Here is a 19,687-nt window from a genome sequence, read left to right as displayed (position 1 = left end):
AGGAGCATTGTATTGCAAGAGCCCTTAGAGGTGAGGGATATCACATGCTTCAATTAGCTGTAGGATGTAGGCTGGCCACTCATCAATATTTCAGCATGGCATCAACACGATGAGATTGACCTGGGTCTATGCCAAGGGTTGGATTGGAGAGAGGTGATGAGTTGGTACGTGGTGGATGGAGCAACATTCACAGTCGAAGTTATAGCACAACAAGATTCGTGGAGCATTGATGCTCCTTCTTGGTGGCATTGGGATCCAGGAGGATTTGTTGATGACAGGTTATGTCGGAGATTGGTCTGGGATCCAGACATCAAGGAGACCATTCATGGTGGGTTGACACAGGGCCAGAGCATCACCCAGTGGTTCGTATGGGATCCTGGCATTGCGCCTCAGTTGCGTCGGACCACCAAATTGGTCCATATATTTGGATTGCTTAAGGGCAAGCAATCTTGGGGCCAAGGGACTATCATGTCCCCATTTTTATTCTTCTTCATAGTACAACCAAGGTGGAATTCCAGGGTAGGAGATGGCTAGGTTAGTGCAGTGTTGATAATATCGGCAATATATCGCCAAATATCGGAAATATCGCAATATTTTCGGCTCTCGAAAATATCGCGCGATTTCCGAAATATCGGCGATATTTTCGAAAATATCGCGTGATGATATAAAATATCGCCGGGCGTGTTTTTCCGCGGCTACAAAAAACGAAAATTGGTTTTTTTTTTCTTCATTTCTGTTTCTGAGTGTTGGAGAAGAAAGGGAAAGAGTTTTGTGGTGCTTTTCAAGGAGGGTTTGAAGATCAAACAACGATTATCACCACCAATTAAGATTTTTTTGTGGATCAAAGATTGAAGAATAGTGAGACAAACTTCATTTCTTCCATTAGCAGGTATGTTCTTAAAAACCCCTATGTTAATGATTTTTTCATAGATTTAGGGTTATGCTTTCTTGCCTCTTTGCCTACCAACATTTTGTTTCTTTGTTTTTTTTTCCTACCAACATTTTGTTTCTTTGTTTTTTTCCATTTGCTATGATTTTCATGCCCATAAACCAATGCAAGGGTTTTCTCCATATTTGGACAACAAGCTTCATTTTTTTTTTCAACTTTCTTATGCACCCTCTTATTGCCATTTTTCATTCACATTGCAAAATGCAAATAATGTAGTAATTTTTTTTGAATGAGCTTGTTATTACTTATTATTTTTTCATTTTGTGTTGGGGGGTTTAATGCCAATTTTTTGTTTTTTTTGTGCCCTAGGTTTGAATTAGTTCACTACAAATGTCAAATATGCCAAAAGCCTTGGACCCATTTTGGGAGTATGGGGAGGCTGTTTGTGGGGCAAATCAGGCATATATATCATGCAACTTGTGTGGGACCAAGATGTCAGGAGGGATTACACGATTGAAATACCATCTAGCTAAACTCTCTGCATATGATGCAGATGTGATGCCTTGTATGGTTTCTAGTGCAGAGGTTATACAAAAAGCTCGTGAAGCAATTGCTGAACAAGACAGAAAGAAAGCTGCTAGGGAGAGGCCAATGGTCTCAGATAGATAGCTGCTAGTTTTATTTGTTTTGCAACTTTTGCTACATATAAGTTTATAACTCATGATGATGAAATACTTTTAAAGTTTTATATATGTGATGTTGTTTTGTTTGAGTCCTTGATTGGACAATTATCACTATCAGGGATTAGCAGGATATGTGACATTGTGATGTTATTTTGTTTGAGTCCTTGATTGGACAATTATCAATTTATCACTATCAGGGATCAGCAGGATATGTGATGTTATTTTGTTTGAGTCCTTGATTGGACAATTATCAGGGATCAACAGGATTTGGTATCGCCTTTGAAGTTTGATGTATCATTTCTATTTGACATCATATATATCAATGCCTTCTTCATATTTATGTGCCAATGTGTTTAGTTCATGTTGTTATTGCTTTATATGTTTAGAAATCTGAAAAAAAATGAATATATTATGCATTTTTTATGCTTGCCGATATTTTCGCCGATATTGCTGATAAGATATTTTCTGGACCCTCACCAACATTTTCCCGATATCGATATTATCAACACTGGGTTAGTGGACCAGGTTTATGTCATCAGGGGTCTCGATGGAGTTTTGAGGAGTTCTTATGGAATTTGATGGCACGCGCTTGGCATATTCCATCATCCGCACAATTTTCCTTTCGTTCTGTCGTATTGCGACAACTTTCAGAAATCAATGTTATTATTGGGCATAGCTTAATTAATTATGCTCGAGGTGGCATTCCAAGGAAATTAATTGATGGAACACCTCAATGTAATAGCTCATTGGAACCGGAATGAGAAGATCTACAGGATGGGATGCTAAGAAGAGACTTCTAGTGGCCGAAGAGAGTATGGCGGGAAATTTTCCATTTTCCTTAGTTAAAAATTACTTTAATTAGTTATTTAATTAAGGAAAAATAATTAATTGGAGAAAAACGGCCAAAAGTGACCTAAGTGAAATAAAATAAAATTAAAGGTCACTTAAGATAAAGTCAATGGAGGAGTTTCTATAATAATAATAATAAAGTAATAAAATAAGATGCTTCTAGAGGCTTGGAGATCCATCCATCAAATCTATAAAAGGGGAGGAGGAGATCATTTGGAGACATCTTGGAGTTGATATTGTTTCTTGTATGTGAGGTTGAGAATGTGGTTCTCTACTCCATTGGTAGCCCCTGGATGAAAACCCTCGAGTGATTAAGAGAGATTGGGCGAGCACCCATCTCCCCTTGGTGGATTCATTGAGAATCCACAGGTGTAGTCATTGTTTTTCTGCTTCAGTTTGGAGACCGGAGGGTCATTCCCAGCTATTGTATTGGCATCTATCTATATATAATAAAGCTAGATATTAGTTGTTGCATTTCTCATTGTTCCTCATATTATGATTTTTAATGAGATTTTTATGCAAATTGTGGTTTTATAGTTTCAGTCAAATTTCTGGTGCTTGGGGCTTCATGGCAATTTCCTATTAAATGCTTGAGAATTTGATTTGAAGGGTTTGTTCCAAATTTTCTTCATTTGGAACATTACAACTGCCTACACTCTTTTTAGAGAAAATTATTGCAACTAGTCTTGTGTTCTGTCTCTATGATGAAGACCATATTTTTGCAAAAATATTGATAGAGTTTGATGTTATATATTCCTTAACCCCAGCTATTGGCAAGTTATTTCTAGTAAATCGCGTGCTATAAATTAATTTACTGCAAATTACTGAATAAATGCACTATTGGAGTTTTAACAAGTAAATAAAAATATAAAACAGTAGAAGCAATATAGCCAATCTCACGCATGCGCACACAATATCTCTGCCCTTGAAATCTGTTGTTCATTAAAATAATATCATAGCATACAAGGGCTCCCTTCATGGGAAATTGGCCTAGAGAAGATAAATGCAAGATACAACAAAAAATTTGATTTTTCCTGGGCCTCTGCACAGCCTATATGGTACACTAGAATTATCTGGATCAACTCTAGACTTGCTACACAAACCTTGCGCAACACTTGTACAGTTGTACGACCACTGTGTTGAATGGATACACTTAGCTTGCTGCACAAACCATGTGCACCATCTATATGGTTGTATGATCACACTATACAGCTACAATCTCAGCCTATTGCACAAACTCGGTGCAACACCTGTGCAATTGTACCCTCAACCTACTGCATGAACTCTGTGCAGCCTCTGTGGAGCTGTAGTCTTGACCTACACTCTATCACCCTGTACTACCTACTAAGTGGCAAAATCCTTTCGCTGCAAATTTCTTCTACTTACACTCTCCTCCTTTGGACTTGATCTCTAAATGAAACTGCTTTATCACCCTTACTAAGATCTCCTTGAATCACTGCCCTTGTGAACCAATCTCACAATGTTTCTTGTGCGTATTTTTCCTTCACCTAGCCTTTCTTTGATAAGCTTGAGTTGTCAACCATATCCATAACCCTAATCTCCAAAGTGATTGACGGTTGAGATTAAATCTCACCTCACTTGAGATCAATCAGTAAGATTCATCTAATTCACTAACGCAAAAACCTTTGCATTTTATAAGATTAAGCTCATTTTCCTTATAAAAAGCACTTCACTTTAACTAATTCTTTAATTAAAGTAAATTTCCTAAGGTTGAAGGCTTTGGACAACTTCTACATGTCTAGACACTTAAGACCTACATAGAAGTTCGTATCTGATGCTACAATCATTAATACTCCCTCTTAGTGAGGAAGGAACTTCTTGAAGAGCCACCTAGAGCTAGTTTTCCCTCCAGCCCTAACACAATGTCCCATGCATCATCCTTTACTATGGATTTCCTCCAAACCTTCAGGTCTGCTACCTTTTCAATGATGTTAGTCATAAATGCCATGTAATTTGGAAACATCTTTGATCATTTGCTCTCCCTAAATGTTCTCATAGAAGCCTCCACATGCTCCTGAGCATCCATCAATGTCTGCTCAGACTACCTAGGTCTCCTGACAGAACTAGAAGGAGCTACTAACTTCCCACCTAAAGGTTGACTCCCAGAACTAGAAGTCTCTCTATGTTGCTCTCCCTTTGAGGCATCCTTCTCCTCATCCTCTCACTACTAGTGGCAACTCATGAGACTTCCTAGATTCCAAGTTCTCCTTGAACTTAATATCTTTGCTCACAATTATCTTCCTTTGTGCTAGTATGAATATCTCGTAAACTTTTGAGGTCTCACTGTACCCAACAAATATCCTCTTCTCTCTTGGAGGACCTTGATTTGTTCTCTTCTCCACTAGCACATGGATGTATATTGGACAACCAAAGATCATCAAGTGTCCTATCTTTGGCTTCACTACTGTGAAAGCTTCCTTAGGAGTCTTGTCCCCCAATATCCAATGAGGACACTTGTTCTGCACATATCCCACAGTGCCACACACCTCTACCTCAAGAAACATAAGCAAATTCTAGTCATGTATCATTGCCTTGGCAGAAGTTATGATGAACCAATTCTCTCTCTTTGCAACCCCATTTTGTCTAGGGTTGTACAAAACGATCATCTCCCTCTTGATCTCTACCTTTTTACAAAAATCCTTGAAGTTATTGTAGGTGTACTCAACCCTATTATCTGACCTTGAGACCTTGACCTTCTTTCCTACCTCGTTCTCCACATGGGTCTTGAACTCTCAGAACCAACTGAAGACCTCATCCTTGGTCTTTGTAATAGATCTGACTTGCAAATATATAATAAAGCAAATATACCGAGAAATAACAAGATCAAAATAGATAAACTTCTCTTTATTGATCAAAACCCTTAAGGTAGGGCAACACCATACAATCACTCCTTAAGAAAGGAGAACACTCCACAAGCTATATGCTTGTCACTACAATATTCCTTGACATCTCTTAATGGGGAGTCTCTAGCCTCTATATATGATTCATACATACAATACCATGGGTCATTACCATGGTTCTCTCAATACCATATATCTAATACAATGGGCTCATTACGTTATTTCTAACTACTATTGGTCCCTTACATGATGCGGGTTAACCACTTTATTTATTAACTATGGCCCATCCCATTATTACATTATTCTCTTGGGTAACTCCTTCTGTACCCCATAATATCCTCCCTAGGTATACTACATTCCACCCCCCTTAAATATGTTTCGTCCCCGAAACATAAGAAGAACACAAATAATAAGATCTACTTAAAAGAGTAGTCCATTAGTACCATGCATGTGCATCTATCCATCCAAGAGAAAAGTGAACCCTCAATCCAGTTGGTGCCTTGCTCGCTTGAGATGGAAGTTGAACCTGGCAGCGCTTTTGTGTTCATGTGTTGTGAGTGGATCGTCACACCACTTTATCAGTCGTCGTGGGGTTGTTGTCCTTATTGCTAGTTCTTTGCCACCTTATTGGTTGTTGTCTCGTTGGGTGATGTGGCTGGCGATAGGTTGTAGCTTTAACTGATGGAATATCTTTCTTGAATTCCTCTACTATTGGTGCCTCAGTGGTGTTTGGTGCTTTTTTTGGTACCTGGTTTGATGTTTGTGTTTGGTTGTCGACCATCAAAGGCTCATCATCTGATGTGTCAGTGTCATTAGAGCTTTGTGCTTCTGCCTCCATAGTCTTTGCTTGGGTCTTAATGGAAATATCCTGCAATGTAATTTTCTTCTTTTTATATCAAAGCTTCATGAATTTTTTCTACACATTAATATTGACAATACCCATAGATTCTATCCAAGGATATCCCAAAACAACATCCATGTTATCCATATCTAAAGTATAAAAATCACAATGCAACACATACTTATCCATAGAAAGCTTAAAATCTTTATAAACTTGAACATCCTCATTATCAACCTGTGTGTTTTCAATGTGTTTTGCTGGAACTTGCAAATTTTTTGCCAAATTAACATTGATAAAATTATGTTGGCAACTAGGATTTATAGACACAATGATCTTCTCCTTCTGAATCAATCCATGAACCTGTAATAAGGAGATACCAGCAGAAAATAACCCTTTAGGTTTCTTGGTTTACTTCATTCCTGTAAAAATAAAATCTTTGCTAGGTTTATTGGTTTCCTTCTTTCCAATGTGAGACCATTTGTCCAAAAATAGTTTTCCATTTCGTCAGCACGACATAACTTCCGAATCTCACTGTCAAGTGATTTCCACCATATAGCAGCCTCATCTTTCAAATAATACCCTATGGAGTCTTTCCAAAACCATCGGCTGTCACACTTCTGATCTTGTATAAATTTTTCAATAGTCAGCCCATCAACTTTTCCTGTAAAAAACATCTTGCTAGAAGCCATGAAGAGGGTTTTAAAAAATCACTTACTTGGCAAAAATTTAAAATGGCCACAGTTCGGTCAATATTGCTCAGAATCCTTATTATGATCTGTTTTCGGAAATGGAATGACCATTATGCATCTTCCCATGTGATAAAAATCCTGATCTAGGCATTGGAATTTCAGATTTGCGCTGTAACTGTCCCGCCGTCACAATTTTTTTTGAAAAAATAGTTGATTTTAAATCAGTGATATCTCCCTCATCCGGACTCTAATTCGACCGATTTTTTTTTTGAAATTGCATAATCTTTCAAGAGGATCTCAGATATGCAATTAGTTTCTCAAAGTTCCCCTTGAAAACAACAAAAAATAACTGGAGATCCGTCTCCACTAATTTTCGTCAAAAATTTTCTGCAACACAACTGATTTTTAAATCAACGATATCTCCCTCATCCGGACTCCGATTCGGCCGATTGTTTTTTTTAAATTGGGTATTTTTTTGCAAAGAATCCAGATAGGCAATTTGTTTCTTCAAATTTTGCACTAGAAGTTACAGATCTGATTTATAAATTCGCCGCCCAAAAAATTTCCTGCAAAAAATAAAAAAAATCTCTCCGCTTGCCCAGGAAAGTGCTTTGATACCACTTGTAATAGATCTGACCTGAAAATATATGATAAAGCAAATATACCCATAAATAACAAGAGACAAATAGATAAACTTTTCTTTATTGATCAAAACCCTTGAGGTAGGATAACACCATACAATCACTCTTTAAGGAAGAAGAACACTCCACAAGCCATATGCTTGCCAATACAATATTCCTTGACATCTCTCTGGGGAGTCTCTAGCCTCTATATATGATTCATACATACAATACCATGGGTCCTTACTGTGGTTCTCTCAATACCATACATCTAATACAACGGGCTTATTACATTATTTCTAACTACTTGTTGTCCCTTACATGATGCGGGTTAACCACTTTATTTATTAACTATGGCCCATCCCATTATTACATTATTCCCTTGGGTACCTCCCTCTGTACCCCATAATATTCCCCCTAGATATACTACAATCTTCAAGAAGAAGATCCAAACTTTTTTGGAACAATCATCAATGAATATAACATAGTGTAGCATCACATGCAATGATGCCACTGATATTGGTCCACACAAATCTAAATGAATGAGATACAAGACCCCCTTGGACCTACTTTCCTTGCTTGAAAAAGCAGCCTTGACATTCTTGCAAAGTGCACACCCTTTGCACATGTCTTGTTGCTCAATACTAAAATTTGGGAAACTAGTGACAATCTCCCTCAATATTGGAAATACTTTGCAGTGCAGGTGTCCCATCCTCTTGTGCCACAATTCACACAAATTGTTGTTGTCATGTACCAAAGCCTAAACAGGTTTTTCCTTCAACCTATGTAAGTTTTGCTCCCTCGAGCTAATAATCACAGTTGTGTCTAGGCTTGTATCTGTGAAAATTTCATCTATTGCAGCAACTGGAAATTATTCTCCTAACTGTAAATTAAATTATATAGTTTATTTGCTACGAAAAACAACGAATAAAATCACAACTGCAATTTTCACCATAAAAATACCACAAAAAATAAAATACTGGAAACTGAGAAATTCTAGCACAAATGTAAGAATTTTGACACGGTTATTTTTGGACAACTGTTCCCAGAAAAACCCAATGCGGGAAAACCGGTGCAACAAATGAGGGTTTTATTCTTATTTTTCAGCAACAATTCTAAGTACAATAATTTCCATGCTCTATTGGCAATCTAACTTGAGGAAAAATACTAGCAAAATTAATGTGAGAATTTTCTCTCACCCCACAGCTAATTTCTACCACCGAAATTGCCTCCCTAGCCACACGTAGATCCTTCTTCATCAACCTCTGTGTAGTGCTTGTACAGTCCCTCTGGGAATTTCAGCCTTCCTCTCACTGCCTCTCCCAGAACTAGAACACTTCCTCCTGAAACGTTGCTGACCTCCTCTACCACCTGCTACTCACCCACTGACTCTATCTTCTTTGTTGAGTCTCTGCTATTGAAAAAATCGAACTGCCTGGGCAACTGAGTATCTGCACTAGTGTGTTCTCCATCTACCCATCGACTTCTTCTTATAATCTTCTGTTGGAGTACCAACGACCAAGATTAGAACTTAATCAAGGGCCTAGATTAATTCTTCTTCGATCTGTGTGAGTTTTTAGAGAGTTCTCACCTTATCTAAATTAATATTGATTAATTAACCATATTACCTAAGTTTAGACTTAGGAAATATTTAAAAAATGGCTAATAATCTAATTAAGGCACTTCTAGGTGGAATTTCCATAAACGATTTCGGGGTTTTGGAGATCTCATGTATTATAGCCTCTCCACCAAATTTTGTGGCTAGAACACATCCGATGCTACAGAAACTAACAATATCCTCTAGAAGAATGAGCAGCTTCATATTCCCAAATATGACCTCATATCCTCTATCCTCCATCTCTAAGATAAAAAGCAAGTTTTTCTTTATTCACGATACAACAACATGTCCTTGGCTTCCAATGTTTCTCTCAAGTCCATCTAGAACTTAATGGTTCCTTCTCCCCTCACTGCATAGTTGCCATCATCACCAAGTTCCACATGAATCAGTGAGACTTTCTTCCCCATACTACTAAACAACTCTTTTGTTTTTTTAATATGGAATGATGCACCGCTATATAAGTATCAAGAATTCTTGGTGATGGTACTAGTAGATAGGCATGAGACCAGTAAGAAGTTCTTCTCGAACTTCGCTACAAACTCATCAAGCTATACCTCTATTAATGCTACTGTCTATTGTGGCTTCCCCTTGTCCTTCTTCTCTAAACACTATGATACATTGTGTCAATTCATATGACAAATGATGCATGTGAGCATGCTCAAGTCCTTTTTAGGCTATGATCCTTCACCATTACCCTTGGAACGCTTCCCTATTCCCTTCTTGACCAACCCGACTAGGGCCAAGTTCTCTTCTTCGTTTATATGACTATACGACTACACTATATGGATGCACTCTCAACCTACTACACAAACCCTGCGCAACACCTATATGGTTGTACAACCACATTGTATGGCTGCAATCTCATCCTGGTAAATGAAGTTGCAAAGCACCTATGCAATTGCAATCTTGGCCTACTACACGAACTTTGCATAGCACATGTGTGGTTTTACTCTTGGCCTACTACACGAACTTTGCATAGCACATGTGTGGTTTTCCTCTTGGCCTCCGCTCTGTCGACCTTTACGGCCTACTAGATGGTTGAATCATTTTGTTGTAGATATCTCCTATTTCTGTTGGAATTTTTAAGTCTAACTGTTAGAAATCCTTCCTGTACTTTATGATTTATTTCTTCCTACTTGTTCTGTTAATTAACAAGTTACTTACCATGTAAATACTGAAAATAAATACAAGTATAGTCTCAACACATACAGATCATCAATAGAAGGAAAAACTAGCACACAAGTGACACCGTTATTTTTGAACTAATGTCCCCGAAAAAACCCAATGCAGGAAAACTGGTGCAGTTATCTAAGGGTTTTATTATTAAGCAATTTTAGAATACAATCTGGGTGCCAAACTGGTTCACCCAACAGAGAATGATCTCAACAGTAGTACCTCTCAGTCGGAGACATATTCCGGCTAAAATCCCAGATGAACAACCCCACAGCTCTCAGCTCCAATCTACCCCACGAAATCTCCAGCGTCTGCCTCTAGGGACTACGTTAGCCTCTCTGGCCCAACGTCACCCCAACTTGCCCTGCGTCAGCCTTTGGAAGCACTGTGTCAACCACTAGAGCCTCTACGTCACCCACGTTGGCTCTCTTTGTCACTGCACAGCTCCTGGCTACGAGCTGCCTCTGCGTGGGCCCTAACTGGCTCTGCGTGGCCTTTAGCTGGCTTTGCGTCCCTCTCTCCCGGCTTCTACGCTAATGCTCCCAGTACCCTCTCTGCCTCTCTGCTTCTGTATTCACTGCCCCTCAGCTGCAACTATGATCACTTCTTCGATTTCTTCAGCAAACCCTGCCCCAGAAAATCGAATTCTTGATCAACTCGGTGTGTTCTCCAAGTGACCCTCAAGCCTCCTCTTATACTTTTCTCATTGTCAATTCAACAGCCGAGATTAAGTCCCTAATCAACAGCTAAGATTAACTCTGTCTTGATCCATGACTTTTGGACCCTTTTAACACAGTTTTATATTAATTCACATTAATATTTTATTTTCCCTAAGTTTAGACTTAGGGATTCCATTAAAAATATTAATTATTTTAATATCTCCCAAAATATTTAGAATCTGTCCAAACCATTTTTGGGTATTGGAGATCTCATGTGCTTTAATCTTTCTATCAATTTTCGTGGCTAGAGCACATCTGATGCTACCCCAAATCAACACTCCCTATTAGCGAGGACTGTGCTCTAGTAATACTCCTCACTGAGCATCACCTTGATCATCCGACATCGGTCCTTGTGCTAATGCTAGGCCTGTTGCCCAACATCCTCTGCACTGCTGCATCATTACTGTTGCCCATGGCCCTGCCACTTCCACTGCTGCATCTGTACGACAACGCCTCTCTTCATGCTGCATCGTGCTGCCCATAGCACTGCGACTGCTAACTGTTGCACTACAACTCAGTTACTGAGAAGTAAGTAACTAATCTCCCAACTCTGACATCTTTGTCAGGCTAGAGACACCCATGATGCTGAAACTCCCTTTGTCGTTGACAAGTGCCCCTTCTCTGACCTCTACGCTACTGCAACAACTCCATGCATCTCGCACTGCCGCCTCACACTGTCCTCAGATTCCTACATTGTAGCTCCCTCTGTCGCACCATCCGCATCTGTCTCTACCGACATCCGCCAATACTGCTACTCCTCTTCGGGGCTCCCGTAGCAAGGTATAATCCAAGAGGCTGGGTACCTCGAGGATCTTGCCCCTCATCACCTATAGTCTGTCTGACTATAGCTCGATGTCTCCCCACTTCTTCTCAAGTGGCGTGTGAGCACTCATGGCACAGTCATCATCTGTTTCCACTTCCTTCTCCGCCCTTGCTGGCACAGCCTTGGTCTCGAAAGCCTCTCCCTTGCTCTTCTTCCTCGGACACTGGCTCGCATAGTGACCCATTTCCCCATAGTGGAAGCATTTGGCCTTGGAGAGGTCCTTCTTCTTCTGTTTCCCTTGCTTCCCCTCAGATGCTGGGGTAGCATCCTCCTCTTCCTCCTTGATTCTAACCCCCTTGCCGCTGCTTCCCACCTTGGTTAGCCTTCTGATCTCTTCTTGATGAAGAGCCGCCCACAGTTCCTCCCAATCTGGAAGGGTCGACCTACCCAGTATGCTCTGGACAAACACCTCCCAGTCTTCTCAAACTGCATTCAGGGCTATCCTCACTATCAATTCTTGATCTGGCGTGGCCCCTATGGAAGTTAGATGATCCCAGATCTCCTTCAATCGACCGAGGAAGGTGTCGATCTATTCTCCCTTCTGCATTTGGTATGACTGCAGCTGATTTTCTAGGAGCATCTTTCTCTACACGGAAGTATGCTGATACAATTTCATCAGGCCCTCCCACATCACATTTGCCGTGTCCTTTTCGGTAATATGTGGTAGTACATGGTCTTTGACCCCATCAAGGATGATGCTCGCGGCCCTCGCCATTGCCTCCTCATACTTATCGTTCTCAGCTGGGTCAACTCGGAACGCTATTATTTTCAAGGCGAAGTCCTTGAGATGATTCCTGTCTAGAACAGACAAGATCTTGGCCTTCCAGACTACAAAGTTTGAGGCTCCGTCCATTCTGTCCTGATCTCTTACCCCATTCACTGCCATCTCCCTGCTCCTCTTTCAACTCTTTCAAGTCTCTCTACTTCCCTCCTGGAAGTTCTCAGTGTGACTCCCTTTGAGCCTCGATTTCTCTCTTGGAAACCCCTCTGCTAATGTCAAGATGCCCCCACTCCGATCGTTAGTGCAGTTGCACCACTGATCCGGATTTCTTGGATAGAAATCCTTGGTAGCAACCCCCTCCTCCTTGGTCTTGCCTTGTTAGGTACTGTTATGACCACAGTACCCCACCAACTTCACTCCGCAACTTCTCCACAGCCACCTATGCCCCAGCAAACTGAAGGTTAGAGCCTCTAGGCTCTGCACAATCCTAGCACCAGCAAAATCCACACCTCCTAGCCATGGGCGTCAATCCTTCCTGACTGAGAAATATGATCGGGCACTGCATAGGTCAACTCTGCTCCTTTTTGCCACTGTGTTGATCCTTCTCCCGGCTCAAACTTGATGACACAAGCACTGCGTCACCCCTTCCTTGCTGCTTTTTCGCTAGGAACAACTTTTATCACTTGGGAAAACAGTTTTTGCTGTTGCTGCTCTACTCAGTTGATGCCCTCAGTTCTCCTGTGATCTACAACCACCCTTTGATACCATATTGGAATTTCTAAGTCTAACTGTTAGAAATCCTTCCTATACTTTCTGATTTATTTCTTCCTACTTGTCTTGTTAATTAACAAGTTATTTACCATGTAAATATTGAAAATAAATACAAGTACAGTCTCAACACATACAGATCATCAACTAAAGGAAAAACAAGCACACAAGTGATACCATTATTTTTAGACTAATGTCCCCCGAAAAACCCAATGTGGGAAAACTGGTGCAGCGATCTGAGGGTTTTATTATTAAGCAGTTTCAGAATACAATCTAGGTGCCAAATCAGCTCACCCAACAGAGAATGATCTCGGCAGTAGTACCTCTCAGTCGGAGATAGATATTCCAGCTAAAATCCTGGATGAACAATCCCATAGCTCTCAGCTCCAATTTGCCCCACGAAATCTCCAGCGTCTGCCTCTAGGGACTGCACTAGCCTCTCTGGCCCAGCGTCACCCCAACTCACCCTACGTCAGCCTCTAGAGCCTCTACATCACCCACACTGGCTCTCTCTGGCACTACGCAACTCCTGGCTGCCTCTGCGTGGCCCCTGACTAGCTCTGCGTGGCCTCTAGCTGGCTCTGCATCCCTCTCCCCCGGCTTCTGCGTTGATGCTCCCGGTACCCTCTCTACCTCTTTGCTTCTATATTCACTGCCCCTCAACTGCAACTCTGATCACTCCTTCGATTTCCTCAGCAAACCCTGCCTCAGAAAATCGAATTCTTGATCAACTCGGTGTGTTCTCCAAGTGACCGTCAAGCCTCCTCTTATACTTTTCTCGTTGACAATTCAACAACCGAGATTAAGTCCATAATCAACAACTAAGATTAACTCTGGCTTGATCCATGACTTTTGGACCTTTCTAACAAAGTTTTATATTAATTCACATTAATATTTTATTTTCCCTAAGTTTAGACTTAGGGACTCCATTAAAAATATTAATTATTTTAATATCTCCCAAACTATTTAGAATCTGTCCAAACCATTTCTTGGTATTGGAGATCTCATGTGCTTTAGCCTCTCCACCAATTTTTGTGGCTAGAGCACATCCGATGCTACCACAAATCAACAATTTACGCTCTCCTCCTCTAGAGTTGATCTCTGGATGAAGCTCCTTTATCACCCTTGCTAAGGTCTCCTTGAATCATTGTCCATTGTGACTCAATCTCACAATGTCTCTTGTGTGTCTTTGTCCTTCATCTAGCATTTCTTTTATAAGCTTGAGTTATAATTTTTTCTTATATCCATATATTTTCTTTCCTCCTTCCTAAGTTTTAACATTAGGAAATTAACAATAAATTAAAACTTAGCACAAATAAATTAAAATATTTTTTCCATCTTTCCTTTTTACTCTGGGCATCCCTGTCTTATTACACCCTTGTCTTATAGTTGGATACCTCTACCTTCTGCTTCCTCACACACTTGTCTCTAATGTGCCAATATTGTTGGCAGCATTTCCTTTGTTAATGTGCCCACCATGTCTTTGTCTTCATCGTCTCTTCTTAGATGTCTTACTGCTAGGAGCCACTCAACGAGATGCCAAAGCTGTACCTTAGCTTTGATATCATATTAAACCATTCATACAATGTAAAGATGCAGAGAGAAACTATTATCCATTGTTTGTTAAAAAGATGCACTCATAGTGAGGTGTTGAAAGAGAGACAACCACGGGTGCAACCCCTTATCATTGTTTTAACACATAAATTAAAATCTAATTACACTTTATGTATCAACCTTATTTATGACATATAACTTTATTACAACGTGCTTAATGTCACTTTATTGTCTATTCACCTAATAAACATAATCATATGACCATTAGACTAACTCTATGAAGTGGTAAATATAGGTTATTATACTTACAACGGATAAAAATCAAATGCAACTAGCTCAATTTCTATTCATATAGATCTGTTAGTCTGTTAGCATTGAACAAGCTTATCCAGAAATATTTCTCAGGTTTATATTTAGTAAATTCTATGCCTGGGTGCAATAATGAAAATATAAGCATAACTAGATGAAAGGCATTGACTTACCTCCATAATATGATCACATGGAAAAGGCCAATGACCCTGCGAACATGAAGATCCAAAAGTTACAAGATTGGAATAAATTTGAAATAATGAGCTTTACTTTCAAGCCTAATTTTAAAATATGGACATCCATACTTTGTGCATATTTATCTGAGTTCAAAATTCTAGAAAAAATAGAAATCACCCTCATATGTCTCTCAATGTAGACATGGTAAGCCTAAAAGATAATCTCATGGCACCTGTGTTGATCCAGTGTCGTGGTTTTCAATAAAAGTTACAGCCCTTGAAGGCCACCAGCCAAGCACTCCAGGAGGCTTTCCTTGGTGATCACGTAAACGCCAACATTGTCCTTTCACTGCCTCCTATATCAAACTCATGTAACAACCATAACTTCAGAAACCCCAGGAGAAATTATTATATCAAAATAATTCAAACGCGAAAAGGATATTCAATACGTCCTAGCATTCTCAATAACAGGTCAATCTTCTAATGTACAAACCTGAAGAATGCCCTTTGTTGTAAAATCAAATGCCGCAGAGATGCCACTAGTGCCATCGATCCAATTGATTATTCTTTGTCTATGGCTATCTGCCAAAATTTGTAAAATGAAACAACACTTAAAAAATACAATTTGTGGATTTTCTGTTGGATGCTTTCCGAAGTTAAAAAGACATAATGACCATTTTACCTATAAAATAACCATAGTTACCAGGTTCAAAAAGTTATGTAGGTCTGAGACAAGGAGAGGTTTGAAAAAGTTCGGGATTTTGAAATAAGCTTTGAAGGTTTGGAAAAGGTTCAGAAATATGGAACATGTGATATAATATTTACAGTGAAACACATTACTCACAAATTAAAACAATCATAGAAAGATACATTAAAATAAGTATTCACATTAAGGGGAATGAAAACAAGAGAGAATAATAATGAAAATATCACTACTTTTTATTTTATAACTTGAAGTAACGTGATAGGCACGCAGACAAGTCTCTAAAGTAGTTTTCTTAAACTTTAAATAAGATATGATAATTATAGTAATGTCCAATGAATGAAAAAACAAAGAAGGTCGATGGGACTAGAAAAAAGTGGTTGTCATGTCCCTTCCTAAATTATTTTGGAACAATATTAATTTCTACATTTTGGGGCCAATTTTGGAGGTGATGGGGGCCCATTCGATTTTATTAGGAGGCTAGACTTAGTAGAAGTTAATTCGATGTGGTTAACTATACGTGGGGGCCACCCATACGAGGGGATACACATTCCCTAGTTTGATTTGCATGGAGGGGAAATCGATGGTTAGGTGAGAGACCCACGATGGAGGGAAAAGTGCTCCACGAAATCTATATAAGGAAGGCAGCTCTCCTCATTTGGATATCTTATCTTTTGACATATTGAACTCAATCTTAGTTGCTCAAGATACTTAGTTGGGTTACTGTGTTGTTTAGCACACAAGTGTCTCCAAGCGGAGATCTCAACTCTTGCTTCGGTGGACTTCGAGTGCCAGCCCTAGAAGGGAGTTCTTCTTCATCTCAGTTCGTAGAAGCAACAGGGAGACGAGTTACAACAGTTGTAAGTCGAGTACTAGCAGCAGGGCGAGTAACAACAGCGTAGGGATTGCGCAGTCACAACATGAGGCACGCTGGGAAGTTGGGGAGACAGGAGCATGCTTCATCATTTTCAGGAGTATAGAGGGTAGCTACAGACAAGAGGGCCATCCTACACGCAGCTCTCATTTCATCACACGCAGGACTGCGTCATCTCCTCCATGACTGCGTTGTCATTGGAGTGAGACTCTTTAGGGCAGCACCATTCGAGGAAGTTTGGAGTTGGCAGGCTGGGAGATCATTTGGAGGGCCATTTGAGGAGGATTGTTGGAGTTGGGAGAGCAGAGATTCGCAGGATCAGTCACAACAACAAAATTCGAAATTGGAGGAGGGCTAAGCTGTGAAGAGTCAATTTTTGAAGATTAGAACCAGTGTTGTGAACATCGTGATTTTTTCAAAAAATCGCGACTTTTTTGCCCTGCCGATTTAATTGCGATTTTTTCAGCGATTTTTTTATTTTCAAAAAATCGCGATTTTTTCGAAATAATCGCGATCCGATCAGTAATAATCGTGAGTGGCGGAAACAAGAAGTTTTAAAGCTGATTTTTGGTTTTTGTTTGTCATTTTTTCAGACAGTGGGCTTGTTTGAGCACTGAGGAGGAGAGGAAGTCAACTACAAGGGCAGAGGACAAAGAAAAATGAAAGATTTTCGCATCCCAAGCAAGAAAAAAAATCGAGTTTTGACCAAATTTCTTCAGCAAAGCGTGGTTTCCAGGTATGGGCACCAAATTTGACCATTTTTTTAAGGTTTTTTCCTTGTTTTTGCTTGAGTTTCTATAACCCATTGATTATCAATGATTTTTTAGTGGATTTGGTTGTGTTTTTTTTTCATTTTTGTTGCATAGAGTGGAGAGAGTTCATTTTGGTCAAAAATGAAAAAACTTGATTTGTTAGATTTATAAGTTTAATTTCTTCTTGTGCTCTATATTTTTGCATCATTTTTGTTTGAGTTTGAATGTGCATTTTTTCATTATTGTTGCATTGAGTTGAGTTTTTTCTTTTGTCAAAAATTCAATGTGTTGTATGTAAATTTTATTTTTATTTTTTTAACTTGCAATTCTTCTTGTGCCCTAGGTTCAACTTCAAACTTCATCTTACATTAAAAGTTAAAACTCAAGAGTTCAAACAAGTTACAAGCATACCAAGGAAATTGGACCCTCTATGGGAATTTGGTGAACCTAATGGAGGGTTTGATAGATCAAACTTGACTTGCAAGTTGTTTGGGAATCATATGACAGGGGGGATATACAGATTGAAGTATCACCTTGCACAAATCCCTAGACATGAGGTAGGGCCTTGCACCAATACAACTCTGGAAATCATCCGAAGAGCTCTCAAATCATTGGAAGAAATAGAGTAAACCAAATTGTCCAAGTCAGCTCTGAAGAGTCAACTAGAAGGGAATAGAGTGTTAGGAGGTGAATATGAGAGTGGCACCGGTTCTACTTCAGCATCAGTATCTACAACCAACCCTATCGCTGTCTCATCATATTTTGTTCCTAGAACCACGTCTGGTTCGCAACGATTTGTCTCTTCAATACTGAGAAAAAATGAGAAAGAAGAAGATGACAAGTTGTTGGGCAAGTTTCTTCTTTGGAGTGATATTCCTTTCAATGTTGCAAGGAATAATCCATTTTTTCAGCTTGTTGCTAATGCTATTGCAATTGTTGGCCGAAGGTACAAAGTCCCTTCTTGTGATGACTTTAGAGGTTGCATTCTTCAAAATGAAAAGGTTGATTGCACCAAAAGATTGGAGGAGTTTAGAGCATCATGGGCACACAAGATGCATTGTGATGTTAGATGGTTGGACCAATCAAAAAGGTAGAAGCCTTATAAACTTATTGGTTAATCGTCCCAAAGGGACAATGTTTATGAAATCTGTTGATGCATCTGCACATATCAAATATGAAAAATTATTATGTGATTTGCTGGATGTGCTTATTTTGGGGGTGGGTCTAGAGCATGTTGTCCAAGTCATAATGAACAATGCTGTAAATTATGTCGCTGCTAACAAGATGCTTATGGAGAGGCATCTTACTTTATTTTGGACACCTTGTGCTACACATTGCATTGATTTGATGTTGGAGGACATAGAAAAAATTCTTTTTGTCAAAGATATTGTTGACTCATCAAAAGAATTACAAAATTTATATGTAATCATGCATCTGTCCTTCATTTGATGAGAACATTCACCAACAACAAGGAGTTGGTGCGCCCCGCCATTACACAGTTTGCCACCAGTTTCATATCTCTTCAATCCCTCTTGAATTCTATGTGGGATGTGAAGAGAATGTTTCTTTCAGGCCAGTGGCGTGCTTTGGCATTTAGCCACAAACCAGAGGGAGAGGCCATATGTAGATTAGTTTCACACCAGGAAAGCTTCTGGGCGGAAGTGCAGGAGGCGTGCAGCATTATTGAACCTTCGCTAAAGGTTCTTCTATTAGTTGATGGTGACAAGCCCTCAATGGGCTACTTGGATGAGGCCATGGACAGGGCCAAAAAATCCATTCGGACCTACTATGATGGTAAGGGAGATGAGGGGTTTCAGAAACAACTCCTCCTATGGGAAGTGATTGATGAACAATGGATCAACATATTCCATCGTCCCATTCATGTTGCAAGGATCTACCTGAACCCCGCATTTGCTTACCTTTGTGGGTTCTTACTTGATGTTGAGGTCATGGATGGATTCTTCACCTATGTTCAGAGGGTGGTACCATCTCCAGCAGAACGTATAGAAATCTCCAAAGAAATGGAGATATACAGGATGGTCGGTGGCACATTTAGCTTTGACAT

At 39.7% G+C, this 19,687-nt stretch overlaps 1 protein-coding gene across 2 annotated transcripts in view; it reads right to left on the bottom strand.

The window, feature by feature from the left end:
- The window catches only part of LOC149179730 (putative alpha-amylase 2), a 284,569-nt gene that overhangs the window by 36,899 nt on the left and 227,983 nt on the right, over positions 1-19,687 (bottom strand). For both annotated transcript variants that reach the window (XM_089415780.1, XM_089415781.1), the window contains 3 exons: positions 15,787-15,875; positions 15,527-15,649; positions 15,291-15,326 (listed from right to left, as the gene is read on the bottom strand). In XM_089415780.1, the coding sequence (XP_089271906.1) occupies positions 15,291-15,326; positions 15,527-15,649; positions 15,787-15,875 (248 nt within the window). The remainder of the gene's footprint in view (positions 1-15,290; positions 15,327-15,526; positions 15,650-15,786; positions 15,876-19,687) is intronic.

This window comes from Pinus tabuliformis, chromosome 3_2, assembly GCF_031772625.1.
Source record: "Pinus tabuliformis cultivar Carrire ecotype Pingquan chromosome 3_2, CPIR1, whole genome shotgun sequence".
In the NCBI taxonomy this organism is placed as follows: domain Eukaryota; kingdom Viridiplantae; phylum Streptophyta; class Pinopsida; order Pinales; family Pinaceae; genus Pinus; species Pinus tabuliformis.
This window is presented reverse-complemented; position numbering and strand designations above follow the sequence as displayed.